At 42.3% G+C, this 13,736-nt stretch overlaps 2 protein-coding genes and 1 pseudogene across 2 annotated transcripts; all 3 read left to right on the top strand.

Annotated features, from left to right (window-relative positions):
- The first annotated feature begins 1,221 nt into the window (after positions 1 to 1,221).
- Positions 1,222 to 2,383, top strand: LOC113123727 (trace amine-associated receptor 6-like). The gene is made up of 2 exons (XM_026295973.1): positions 1,222 to 1,394; positions 1,567 to 2,383. Exons 1-2 carry the CDS (start codon positions 1,222 to 1,224, stop codon positions 2,381 to 2,383), a joined length of 990 nt encoding a protein of 329 aa, XP_026151758.1.
- A 2,743-nt stretch (positions 2,384 to 5,126) lies between these two features.
- Positions 5,127 to 6,296, top strand: LOC113123698 (trace amine-associated receptor 3-like; annotated as a pseudogene).
- A 5,554-nt stretch (positions 6,297 to 11,850) lies between these two features.
- LOC113123152 (trace amine-associated receptor 6-like) lies at positions 11,851 to 13,018 on the top strand. The gene is made up of 2 exons (XM_026294977.1): positions 11,851 to 12,023; positions 12,202 to 13,018. Exons 1-2 carry the CDS (start codon positions 11,851 to 11,853, stop codon positions 13,016 to 13,018), a joined length of 990 nt encoding a protein of 329 aa, XP_026150762.1.
- The last annotated feature ends 718 nt before the right edge of the window (positions 13,019 to 13,736 follow it).

Genomic DNA, 13,736 nt, shown 5'->3' with positions numbered 1-13,736 from the left:
CCATCAGTGTGCTGTTAAAACAGCTTTGTGACCAGACCTGCTGAGCCACACTGTCTTAAAAAAACATGCATTTTGTATGTTTCAGTGACATTTCTAGATAAACCTACTTTAGTATTTGACCAAGGTTAATGCAGAGATGAACTTGTATTTGTCCAGAATCTCCTGCCACAGATTCAGCCTCACATTATCTATGACATTACAGGAAATACTAATAGCACCAAAAACAAATAGTCCAAAAACATGTATGTCAGGTTGATTGGTGACTCTAAATTGCCCATAGGAGTGAGTGTGAGTGTGTGAGGTTGTTTGTCTCTATGTGGCCCTCTGATGGACTGGTGACCTGTCCAGGGTGGACCCCTGCCTTTCACCCAGAGAGAGCTGGGATAGGCTCCAGCAGATCCCTGGGACCCTGGTTAAGGACTAAGGGGGTATAGATCATGGATGGATGGATGGATATTCTTCTAATGCAGAGCCATTCAGCTGTGAAAAGTGTACAATACTTATAATAATGCAGACCTAAAGTGTGCCCTATAAATGAAAAAAATTAAAATATATTATGGGTGAAAACATTTATAAGCAAAAGTCTCACACTTTAACTTCGAAAGGTACATGGCAGGTGATTACAGCAACATTAAAAGGTACAGTTGTGGAACCAGCATGTGCACCTCAGGGTGTCCCCTTGGCACACCTCTCATACCTTCATGAAAGGCTGACAGAATAAAGAATTTCATCAAAATGCTCATGATGACAAGACAAACTACAGCACAAACTACTTTCCTAAACCAGCTGGACAATAGACAACAACAGTAGGAGACATGAAGACAGGAAATCACACATGGACTGATCCTGTCCTGCTGTGTATGGGGCCGTATCAATGCACACTGGTCAGACTGCCAATGATAGTCATTATGTTTTAGCTCAGCATTGTACATATGTTTGTCCTGAAATTGTGTATAATACAAGTTATTGTATCAATGCATCTTCAGTGCAACAGTTTGTTCTATGTAGTTTGGCCAAAGCAGCACATTCAGGTTCTACTCCGGCAGTATCACCATGGCAGATTTCAGCTGTGCTGCCTGTGTACTCCATTACTTCTAGTCATCCAATCACTTTAGAGAGGTGAAAACAGCAGAGGTGGGAGGTGAGGAGATAAATCAGGATTATGTTAGAAAGCTTTGGTGAAAAGCTGCCAGAGCTCAGCAGCTTCTCCTCTCTCTGGTGATGGAGACTTTGGTGGAAACTGAACTCTGCTTTCCACAGCTCCTCAACTCCTCCTGTGTGAAGCCGAAACTACCCCAGTTTGAGACCATGATGACTTATGTTATACTGTCCACCATCTCTGTGCTCACTGTGTTTCTCAACCTGTTGGTCATCATCTCCATCTCACACTTCAAGTATCCAAATATTTCATTATTTTATGAAACTTGCAGATAAAATGTCAATCGATTTACTTGATTTGAATTTGTGAGACACATTTTCAGATTTCATTCTTTGCTGTTTCTTTTATCTGAATGATAACATCAATAATAATTAATGTACAAATGTATTGTTGGTCTTTCTCTCCAGGCAGCTTCACTCCCCCACCAACTTTCTTATCCTCTCTCTGGCTGTTTCAGATTTCTTTGTGGGGCTCCTTACAATGCTTCAAACTACACTTGTAGAAGGCTGCTGGTTCCTTGGTGACCTCATGTGTTCTCTGTATCATTTTGTAGGATATATTATTACCTCTACCTCAGTAGGAGCCATGATACTCATATCCATTGACCGTTATGTGGCTATTTGTGACCCTATGCATTACTCCATCAGAGTCACTCAAAAAAGAGTTAAGGTCTGTGTTTGTCTGTGTTGGATCTGTTCTGTGATCTTCCAGAGTCTGAACCTGAATGATGTGTTATATGAACCAGGCAGGTATAACTCCTGTTTTGGAGAGTGTATGTATGTCATTAATTACATTGCTGGAATTGTAGATGTTATTTTTTGCTTTATTCTTCCCATTACTGTTATTGTGGTTCTGTATATGAGAGTATTTGTGGTGGCTGTGTCTCAGGCTCGTGCCATGAGGTCTCACATTGTAACTGTCACAGTCCAGGGTTCAGTTAAAGTAACTGCTAAAAAATCTGAACTCAAAGCAGCCAGGACTCTTGGTATTGTTGTGGTTGTGTTTTTATTATGTCTCTGTCCATATTATTGTGTTGCTCTTACAGGCAAAGATAACTTGATGAATGCTTATTCTGCTGCTTTTGTGATATGTCTGTACTATTTTAATGCCTGTTTAAACCCTCTGATCTATGCCTTGTTTTATCCCTGGTTTAGAAAATCAGTCAAATTCATTGTTACACTTAAGATACTGCAGCCTGACTCATGTGAGGCCAACATCTTGTAGAGAGACTTATCACATCAGACTTGAAAGTAATTGCATGACTGTTTGTAGGGGCAGGGAATTCAATTTTGTTGAGTCTCACCAGCTTCAGTAAAATGTATTTTCTGATGTACAGTCTCCTTTTAGTCGGCCACTGACCTTCACTGTAGCTGTTATGAGGTTATGAAGACTAAAATAAAACTTTGCACACTGCACTAAACATTTGTAAACACTATCAACCTGCTGCTGCTGAGTTTGTAACACTTCAGTTCATTTGCTCATATTGCTGTGTAAGAATCACAGCTGAGAAACAGGTGATTTATGTGTCATCTATTATTATTGAGTTCAGCAATAGAATGTCTATAATAATAAGCAGTCCTCTACACCCTGATATAAAGTAACTGATATCCTGAAGCAGAATATTAATATTGAGTATTTGCATAAGATATAAATCCAGATGTTTTTTCTTGGATAAACATCTGTCAAAGCCTGTAGTGTGCTGTGTTAAAACAGCTTTGTGTGCGACCACACCTGCTGAGCCACAGTGTCTTAAAAAAACATATATTTTGTATGTTTCAGTGACACACTTTAGTATATGACCAAAGTTAATGCTGAGATTAAATAGTATTTGTCCAGAATGTCCTGCCACTACACATTAAGTCTCAAATAATGAACACTGTAGGACAGATGCAGGTAAATGTGTGTTAACTAATGTCGATGCAGACCTAAAGTGTGCAAAGAACTGAAAGAAAATAAATTATGGGTGAAACTCAGACGCACTGATCTGGAAGGGCCAGATCTACCTGAGGAGACTGCGGCCTTTTGGGGTGAAGGAGGCACTCCTGAGGACCTTCTATGGTGGCATCAGCCATCCTTTACGGCACCTAGTATTTACTAATTTATCCATCAATGTCCATATACTGTACATACCCATAGGCACATGTTGTACACACTTAGTCTTTGTAGCTCTATCGTTTTATTCCACTTAGTATTTTTTTTGTATATTTTAAATTTCTTATTTATCTTACATCCTTCCTACTTTTGTCACTCTGCTGTGTACTTGTACTTTGCTGTTGCAACAATGCAATTTCCCCACTGTGGGACAAATACATGTTTTCTTATCTTATTTTAAATACCAGAAAATAGAAATCATTTCCTTCCTTGGCAGATACCAGAAACAACACCACAGCTGATCTCTGGGTATCCTGAATAGTGATGACACATTTTTGTGTTGCTTTTACAGGTCAATATAACTCGTCCACTATCTTTGAGATATGTTTGTATTATTTTAACTCCTGTCTAAACCCTCTGATCTATGCCCTTTTCTACACCTACACTGAAAATATATTTGCATGTTGGTTTCTAGGCACAGGTTAGACACTACAGGGCAGCACCAGCTGGATGACCATGAAAAATTACAAAGAAATATGTTTAACTGAATTTTAGATTCATACTATTTTTAAAAGGTGCATCTTTGCCAGTCAATGCACAACTTGCATTCTTAAAAGCACTGTAGACATTATGTATCAGGACTCTGCACTGGGGTTTACATTTCTACATCCTCAACCTGTTTTTGCTGAAATGTGACCCTGCTGATCATTTACTTAGGCTACAAGAATCACATTGAGAAGAGGTAATTCATTTTTTTATCCACATATTAAAATGCGATCTAGAACAGAATAATTCCTAACAGCACAAACAGTGTTTGTGTTATTGGGTTCAACAAAAGAAAGCGTCTACACCCTTATATAATGTAACCGCTCTCCTGAACCACTGGATCAAGGTATTTTGACTTTTTGTATGAAATATAAATCCAGTTGTTTGCTCTTGCACAAAGTTATTATTATTGTAATACAACTTTCCATAAAAAAAACAAAAAACTATCAGAATATCAGTGGTTCTTTTATGTAGGGAACCAAAATGTTTAGAAACTGCCATCAGTAAGTAAAAAAAGTTGGAAAATTGATTTTTCTATAAAAACTGTTTTATTCTTGAGCCTACTCATTAGGCTATGACCATACAAAGATGATCTTCTACTGTAGCTGTGCATTGAAAAGTTTGTCAGCTATGGTGAATACCTACCAACAGTGGAGGCAACAAACTACAAATCTACACATAATGACAGGAGGACTACTGTGATATAAGCAAGAGAAAATTTTAATGGTGGTTATGGGAGGAATGAACTGCAACATGCAGGGCATCAGATCCTTCTGTGTATGGGGCTGCAGAGCTGCAGACTGATCTGACTGGCCATAATAGCCATAATGTTTTAGCTCATCAGTGTATATTCTGTATATTTGGATTTATATTGTATATAACGTGTGTCCTTTGGCTGTTTAATGCTCTCCATGGGAAAAAGCCAAAGCCATGTTAACCCTGGTTATTGCTCTTTCTTTGTCCTACTCTCTTGGATCTGGTTTCCCACTTCGAGCTGCACAGAGACCCTCCATGGCTGGCTGTTAGAAATGTCTACATGTGGTTTAAGAAAAGCCTCTTCGTGGATTAGGGGCAGTCCAGCTGAGACATATTCTTCCTGTCCCATTTTCATTTATTAGAGCATGTGGAAAATCTTTGTTAATTCAGCTTCAACGCTAACTGCAGCTTCTTCACGGGACACTTGAGGTTATAGTTCATTATCTATGAAGAGAAAAACAGCAGCAGAGGTGAGGAGGAAGGAGAGGTGGGGGGTGAGGAGATAAATCAGGTGTATGTTAGAAAGCTTTGGTGAAAAGCTACCAGAGCTCAGCAGCTTCTCCTCTCTCTGGTGATGGAGACTTTGGTGGAAACTGAACTCTGCTTTCCACAGCTCCTCAACTCCTCCTGTGTGAAGACAAAGCGTCCTCACATTGAGACCATGATGACTTATGTTATACTGTCCACTATCTCTGTGCTCACTGTGTTTCTCAACCTGTTGGTCATCATCTCCATCTCACACTTCAAGTATTAAAGCATTTCAATTTATGAAAGTAATTTGAGATTTTACAGTTTCTGAGTAAAATAGTAATTTTTTCAAATATGTTTCCAATAATTTTTCCATTTTTCGGATTGTAACTACTTTTATTGTTATGTTAAGTGATATAAATTGTTAATATCTTTTTATTTCTTGTCTTTCTCTCCAGGCAGCTTCACAGCACAACCAACCTCCTCATCCTCTCTCTGGCTGCTTCAGATTTCTTTGTGGGGCTCCTCCTGATGTTTCCAATAATGTTCATAGACGGCTGTTGGTTTCTTGGTGACCTCATGTGTACTGTGTATCAGTATCTAGCTTATATCATTGCTTCTACCTCAGTAGGAAACATGGTGCTCATATGTATTGACCGTTATGTGGCTATTTGTGACCCTATGCATTACTCCACTAAAGTCACACAAAAAAGAGTTAAGGTCTGTATTTGTCTGTGTTGGATCTGTTCTGTGATCTTTCAGAGTCTGGTAATGAAGGATGCCCTGGATCAACCAGGCAGGTATAACTCCTGTTTTGGAGAGTGTATCATTGTTGTTAATTACATTGCTGGAATCGCAGATCTTCTTTTTTTCTTTCATTCTCCCCATTATTGCTATTGTGGTTCTGTATATGAGAGTATTTGTGGTGGCTGTGTCTCAGGCTCGTGCCATGAGGTCTCACATTACAACTGTCACAGTCCAGGGTTCAAGGAAAGTAACTGCTAAAAAATCTGAACTCAAAGCAGCCAGGACTCTTGGTGTTGTTGTAGTTATGTTTTTATTATGTCTCTGTCCATATTATTGTGTTGCTCTTACAGGTCAAGATAACTTGATGAATGCTTCATCTGCTGCCATTGCGATATGTTTGTGCTATTTTAATGCCTGTTTAAACCCTCTGATCTATGCCTTCCTTTATTCCTGGTTTAGAAAATCAGTCAAATTCATTGTTACACTTAAGATACTGCAGCCTGACTCCTGTGAGGCCAACATCTTGTAGAGAAGCATTACAATTTTTTCCACGGTGAAAAGTAATTGCAGGGCTGTTTTAAGGGACAGGTGAGGGCATGAAAATAGAACAAAGAATTATTTTCACATGGACAATCTACTTTTAATAGTTACTCAATGCTGTTCAATGCACCTGTAATATTGTTATAAAGATAAAACACAGCTCCAAATTCAGCTATTACTGGAATAGGACTGCAGGCAGACTGTATGAAGGCATTTACATTTGTAAACATTATCGACCTGCTGCTGCTGAGTTTGTAACACTTCAGTTCATTTGCTCATATTGCTGTGTAAGAATCACAGCTGAGAAACAGGTTATTAATGTCTCATCTAAACATCGAACTGTGATCTACACCAGAATACTTCTTAATAATATGTACAGTGTGTTTTACTGAGTTCACCAAGAGAAAGTCTATAATGATAAGCAGTCATCTACACCCTGATATAAAATAAGTGATGCCTTGAAACAGAAAATTAAGGCATTTGGACTATTTGTATAAGCTATAAGTCCAGATGTTTGCTCTTACACAAACATCTGTCAAAACCATCAGTGTGCTGTTAAAACAGCTTTGTGACCAGACCTGCTGAGCCACACTGTCTTAAAAAAACATGCATTTTGCATTTTTCAGTGACATTTCTAGATAAACCTACTTTAGTATTTGACCAAGGTTAATGCAGAGATGAACTTGTATTTGTCCAGAATCTCCTGCCACAGATTCAGCCTCACATTATCTATGATATTACAGGAAATATTAATAGTACATAAGTCATGAAATATTATTGTAAATATACACAATATAATCTTCTAAAAGAAAGTTCCTGGTTTGAAACCTATCAGGGTCCTTTTTGTGTGGAGTTTGCATGTTCTCCCTGTGCTTGTGTGGGTTTTCTCCAGGTACTCTGGTTTCCTCCCACAGTCCAAAAACATGTATGTCAGGTTGATTGGTGACTCTAAATTGCCCATAGGAGTGAGTGTGAGTGTGTGAGGTTGTTTGTCTCTATGTGGCCCTGTGATGGACTGGTGACCTGTCCAGGGTGTACCCCTGCCTTTCACCCAAAGAGAGCTGGGATAGGTTCCAGCAGATCCCTGTGACCCTGGTTAGGACTAAGGGGGTAGCTGGATGGATGGATATTCTTCTAATGCAGAGCCATTCAGCTGTGAAAAGTGTACAATTACTAATAATAATGCAGGCCTAAAGTGTTCCATATAAATGAAAAAAATTTAAATAAATTATGGATGAAAAATATTTATAAGCAAAAGTCTCACACTTTAACTTATAAAGGTCCATGGCAAGTGATTACAGGCTGCCAGAGGGCCCAGCCGAGATAAATGTGAAGCTTTAAATTGGGGGTGGAGATGTACTGCTTGTACTTGACATGCGCACTCATACCAGTCGGCATGAGCATGGCAGATGTAGGGCTGCCAATTTGTCAGGGAGGCATGTGCAACCACTGCTGCCTTATGGATGGCAGGGGTCAGCTGTTTCGATCAGGAAAAAGTGCTCCAGAGGGAAAGGTTTGCCTCTTTATCAACACTGCCTGGCCTGCACTTCGCCCCAAACAGCAAAGCTGGGTTCTAGGCTAGGTGGGAAAACTCGTCACCATCAGACCGTTCACTGGGATAATGGGCGAGAAAGTGGAGGTTAGGAGGTTAAGGAAAAACTCCCTTTAACGGAAGAAAAAACCTCCATCAGTTTGGGTGGCCATCTGCCTCGCCCGGTTGGGGTGAGTGGATAGAGGAGAGAGAAAAGAACAGCAACAATAAACAACAATAGACACTGCAGGTTGGTGGGGCCAGTAACTGCACATCCGTAATATACAGCTCCGGGACCAGGGACACCTGCAGAAGATACAGAGAGAGAACAGAGAGAGAGGGAGAGAGCACAAACTAGGGGAGAGAGAAAGCACAAGGCTTGTGACATTCAATGGTGGAATATACATGTGAGGGCGGAGGAGAGGAGGAGAGGTGAAGGGAAGGGGGTGTTAGGGTTAGGGTTAGGTTAGGGGAGCTCGGTGCACCGATGGTCCTCGGGCAGTCTAGGCCTATAGCAGCATAACTAAGGGATGGTTCAGGGTTACCTGGAGCCAGTGCTGACTATACGCTTTGTCAAAAAGGAAGGTCTAGCCTTAAATGTACAGACAGTGTCTGCCTCCTGAACACAGACTGGGAGCTGGTTCCACAGGAGAGGAGCGGATTTTAAAATTCTATTCTGTATTTTACAGGGAGCCAGTGAAGAGAAGCTAATATAGGAGAAATATGATCTCTTCTGCTAGTTCCTGTCAGGACTCTGGCTGCAGCATTCTGGATTAACTGGAGGCTTTTTATGGAGATACTGGGACATCCAGATAGTAATGAGTTACAGTAATCTAGCTTCTAGCCTTGAGGTAACAAATGCATGGACTAGTTTTTCTGCATCATTTTGAGACAGGATGCTCCTAATTTTGGTAATGTTGCGCAAGTGAACGTTGTTTAACCTTAATTAGTTTCATCTGTTTTCAATCTGCCTTTTGTTCTTACTTCGTATCTATGGACCCTGCTTTCCTTTGTATTTTGCGGGAGCATTGCTAGATAGAAACTGTAGACATGAGTACCAGTTGTTGTGGATGCTAAATGTCTTTATTTGTAGTGTTCCTGAACCCTGGCAATTCCAGGAAAATAAAGCCTTTTTCTCGTCCTGCACTTGGGTCCTACGCCTCTCCTTCACTCCTTCTCCAGCACACCTCCGCAACATAACAGAATGCTCATGCCAGATTTGGACCCAGCGGACTTGACCATAGAGGACCAACTGATCTCCGGTTTCCTGAGCACCCTGGCTGCTATCATCCAGAACTCCCAGGAATACACGGAGGTAATGGACTTTTGTTCTGTTTTGAAGAGGCGCTTCATGCACCTGCTCAGCTATGTGATGAAGCAGAGGGTTGACTGAAACGTTAACCCTCATGGCCACCGTTCTCTTGGTGATGGAGGAATATCAGCACCAGTGGTTTCCCATTGGCGTAGCCTGGGGGCTGTGCCACCCTCTCACTGTTTTTCAGGCTTCCCTGCCAGCTTTTCTAGCCTCACCACCAGTTTCCCAGGCTTCTACTCTGGCTCCTCGATCACTGACTCCGGCAGAGGTGCGCACCGTCTGGCAGGAGCTGAAAGCTCAGCCCCTGGCTCCATGGGACCTCGCTCCTGTCCCTGCTAGCAGCACAAGGTGGGAAGGGGTCAACTTCGGCTCCAGCCAGTGAACCAGAGTCCTCTCTCCCTCAGCCTGAGTTTTCTCTTTTAGCCTGAGTCCTCACTCTCTCTCAGCCTGAGTCCTCACTCCTGTAGTCAGAGCTCAGCGCTGTTTCCTCAACAGAACCCCGAGCTGCCTTCCCGTCGTTGGAGCCCAGAGCTGCCTTCTCGCCTCCAGAGCCTCCAGAGCCACCTCCAGTGCGACAGCAGCCCGGACCTCCTGTCCTGCAGCCTTGACGACAACGGCATTGCCACCGTCCGAAAAGGCAGGTTGCAGAATCTCAGTGTGCCGACGAAGCCGTCCCCACTGAGGCCCCTTCTTTTCAGCCGCACAAACCTCAGTGGGCTGACAACACTGTCCCCGACGAGGTTCATCTTCAACATCTCGGTCCCCAGTGGCCCGAAGGAGACGTCAGAGATGAGCCTCTCCCTCCCGAGCCACAGCCGGACGGGCCTCTGCCTCCCGAGACACTGCTAGATGAGCACTCGCCGTCCCGGCCTTGTGCACCAGAGTCTGCGCAGCCACCTCGGCCAGAGTCTCCAGTGCTACAGCCAGAATCACCAGACTCATCACTAGGCTCATGTGCACTGCCGTTGTCCCAAGCAACAGACATCAGAGCCTCAGTGAGCCGACAACAGCGTCCCCGCTAAGGTTCCACCCAGGCTTCGAGAGCCTCAGTGTGCCGACGACAGTGTCCCCGCTGAGGTTCCCTTCCAGTCTCTGGCCAGCCTTTCATCTCGCCAGCAGGCCTCTCATCTGAGTTTCCAGCTAGCTCTTCACCTCAGTCTCCGGTAGGTCTCTCCCCTGAGTGTCTGGCTAGCTTCTCACCTCAGTCACCTGCCTGCTCTTCACTTGAGTCTCCAGCTAGCCCTTCATCTCAGTCTCTGGCCAGTCCCTCACCTGAGTTTCCGGTCAGCCCCTTGCATCAGTCGCCAGCCAACCATTCACCTGAGCCTCCATCTAGCTCTTCACCTCAGTCTCCGGCCAGCTCTTCTCCTGAGTTAGAGGCCAACGTTATCCAGCCAGAGGTCAGCGCTCTCCAGCTTCAGCTTAGCACTTTCCGGCCAGAGGTCTGCGCTCAGCTGGAGCCCTACGGCGCTGTCCAACCGGAGTCCATGGCTAACCCTTTGCCAGAGCCCACAGCCAGCTCTTCGCCTGAGATTCTGGCAGGCCTTTCTCCTGAGTTTCTGTCTAGTTCTTCGCCTCAGGCCTCAGACAGCTGTTCACTTCAATCTCCAGCCAGCCCTTCACCAGGCCAGACCCCGCTTTCCTTTGTGTTTTGCGGGAGCATTGCTAGATAGAAACCGTAGACACGAGTACCAGTTGTTGTGGATGCTAAATGTCTTTATTTGTAGTGTTCCTGAACCCTGGCAATTCCAGGAAAATAAAGCCTTTTTCTCATTCTGCACTTGGGTCCTAGGCCTCTCCTTCACTCCTTCTCCAGCACAGCTCCGCAACATAACAGTGGTGCAAGTTGCAGAGAATTTGAATAGTGGTTATGGATGAATGTCCCACAACATCCAGTGAATCACATCTTTCTGCGTATGGGGCTGTCAGTTCCCATGATAGTCATAATGTTTTGACTCAACACTGTGTAAGTGTCTGCATTCAAACTGTATCTGTTACAATTTAGCTTTCTCAAAAATGACCAGTGAAGCTTGTTCATTTGAAGAGATTTTTGTGATAGTGGAGCCTTCAGGGTTTGGTCTCGAAGCATTAGCATGACACACTTTACTTGTGCTGCCTGTGTTCTTGACCACAGTGGCCCTTAATAAAACTGTGAGGTTAAAGTCCAACTTGTAGTTGAAGGTATTTATAACCACACTAGAGGGACGGTGTACCCCCTTTTATACATAACTGAAGTTTGTTAGTCAGATATGGATATTGTCTGTTGTGCTCTCAGTTTGTATGTGGCCACCCTCAAGTATGTTGTGAACTCAAACTACTCTACTTTCCACAGCCTGACTGACACTGAAACAGAGAAGTCACATCCTGAAAATGGGATTTTATACCAGTTGGGAAGGTATGGGTGCACAATCTATAGAAAAATATGGCACTGTATTACAATGGTTGTGCAAAATGTATGGTTTCAGTTTAGCTTTGACTGCAGACATCTGAGAGATGGGTTGAAATCAAAATAAACACAGACCACAGTCATTCCACTAAGAAAAGTGAGCCCAGAAGGGATTCAGTCCTTGTGGAGAGAAAAACAGCAGCAAAGGTGAGGCAGACGGAGAGCTGGGAGGTGAGGAGATTAATCAGGATTATGTTAGAAAGCTTTGGTAAAAAGCTGCCAGAGCTCAGCAGCTTCTCCTCTCTCTGGTGATGGAGACTTTGGTGGAAACTGAACTCTGCTTTCCACAGCTCCTCAACTCCTCCTGTGTGAAGACAGTGCGTCCTCACTTTGAGATCATGATGACTCATGTTATACTGTCCATCATCTGTGTGCTCACTGTGTTTCTCAACCTGCTGGTCATCATCTCCATCTCACACTTCAAGTATTAAAGCATTTCAATTTATGAAAATGGTTTGAGATTTTACAGTTTCAGAGTAAAATAGAAATTTTTTCAAATGTTTCCAATAATTTTCTCCATTTTTTGGATTGTAACTACTTTTATTGTTATGTTAAGTGATATAAATTGTTAATATCTTTTTATTTCTTGTCTATCTCTCCAGGCAGCTTCACAGCACCACCAACCTCCTCATCCTCTCTCTGGCTGCTTCAGATTTCTTTGTGGGGCTCCTCCTGTTGTTTCCAATAATGTTCATAGACGGTTGTTGGTTTCTTGGTGACCTCATGTGTACTGTGTATCAGTATCTAGCTTATATCATTGCTTCTACCTCAGTAGGAAACATGGTGCTCATATGTATTGACCGTTATGTGGCTATTTGTGACCCTATGCATTACTCCACTAAAGTCACACAAAAAAGAGTTAAGGTCTGTATTTGTCTGTGTTGGATCTGTTCTGTGATCTTTCAGAGTCTGGTAATGAAGGATGCCCTGGAACAACCAGGCAGGTATAACTCCTGTTTTGGAGAGTGTATCATTGTTGTTAATTACATTGCTGGAATCGCAGATCTTCTTTTTTCCTTTATTCTCCCCATTACTGCTATTGTGGTTCTGTATATGAGAGTATTTGTGGTGGCTGTGTCTCAGGCTCGTGCCATGAGGTCTCACATTGTAACTGTCACAGTCCAGGGTTCAAGAAAAGTAACTGCTAAAAAATCTGAACTCAAAGCAGCCAGGACTCTTGGTGTTGTTGTAGTTGTGTTTTTATTATGTCTCTGTCCATATTATTGTGTTGCTCTTACAGGTCAAGATAACTTGATGAATGCTTCATCTGCTGCTTTTGTCATATGTCTGTACTATTTTAATGCCTGTTTAAACCCTCTGATCTATGCCTTCCTTTATTCCTGGTTTAGAAAATCAGTCAAATTCATTGTTACACTTAAGATACTGCAGCCTGACTCCTGTGAGGCCAACATCTTGTAGAGAAGCATTACAAATTTTTTCACGGTGAAAAGTAATTGCAGGGCTGTTTTAAGGGACAGGTGAGGGCATGAAAATAGAACAAAGAATTATTTTCACATGGACAATCTACTTTTAATAGTTACTCAATGCTGTTCAATGCACCTGTAATGTTGTTATAAAGATAAAACACAGCTCCAAATTCAGCTATTACTGAAATAGGACTGCAGGCAGACTGTATGAAGGCATTTACATTTGTAAACATTATCGACCTGCTGCTGCTGAGTTTGTAACACTTCAGTTCATTTGCTCATATTGCTGTGTAAGAATCACAGCTGAGAAACAGGTTATTAATGTGTCATCTAAACATCGAACTGTGATCTACACCAGAATACTTCTTAATAATATGTACAGTGTGTTTTACTGAGTTCACCAAGAGAAAGTCTATAATGATAAGCAGTCATCTACACCCTGATATAAAATAAGTGATGCCTTGAAACAGAAAATTAAGGCATTTGGACTATTTGTATAAGCTATAAGTCCAGATGTTTGCTCTTACTCAAACATCTGTCAAAACCATCAGTGTGCTGTTAAAACAGCTTTGTGACCAGACCTGCTGAGCCACACTGTCTTAAAAAAACATGCATTTTGTATGTTTCAGTGACATTTCTAGATAAACCTACTTTAGTATTTGACCAAGGTTAATGCAGAGATGAACTTGTATTTGTCCAGAATCTCCTGC

Source organism: Mastacembelus armatus, chromosome 21 (genome assembly GCF_900324485.2).
Source record: "Mastacembelus armatus chromosome 21, fMasArm1.2, whole genome shotgun sequence".
Classification (NCBI taxonomy): domain Eukaryota; kingdom Metazoa; phylum Chordata; class Actinopteri; order Synbranchiformes; family Mastacembelidae; genus Mastacembelus; species Mastacembelus armatus.
This window is presented reverse-complemented; position numbering and strand designations above follow the sequence as displayed.

Excerpts from the sequence above, each read along its gene's own strand:
- LOC113123727 (XM_026295973.1), top strand. The coding sequence starts at position 1,222 with ATGGAGACTTTGGTGGAAACTGAACTCTGCTTTCCACAGCTCCTCAAC. Across the intron at positions 1,395-1,566 it reads ATCTCCATCTCACACTTCAA|GCAGCTTCACTCCCCCACCA; the intron begins GTATCCAAATAT and ends CTTTCTCTCCAG.
- LOC113123152 (XM_026294977.1), top strand. The coding sequence starts at position 11,851 with ATGGAGACTTTGGTGGAAACTGAACTCTGCTTTCCACAGCTCCTCAAC. Across the intron at positions 12,024-12,201 it reads ATCTCCATCTCACACTTCAA|GCAGCTTCACAGCACCACCA; the intron begins GTATTAAAGCAT and ends CTATCTCTCCAG.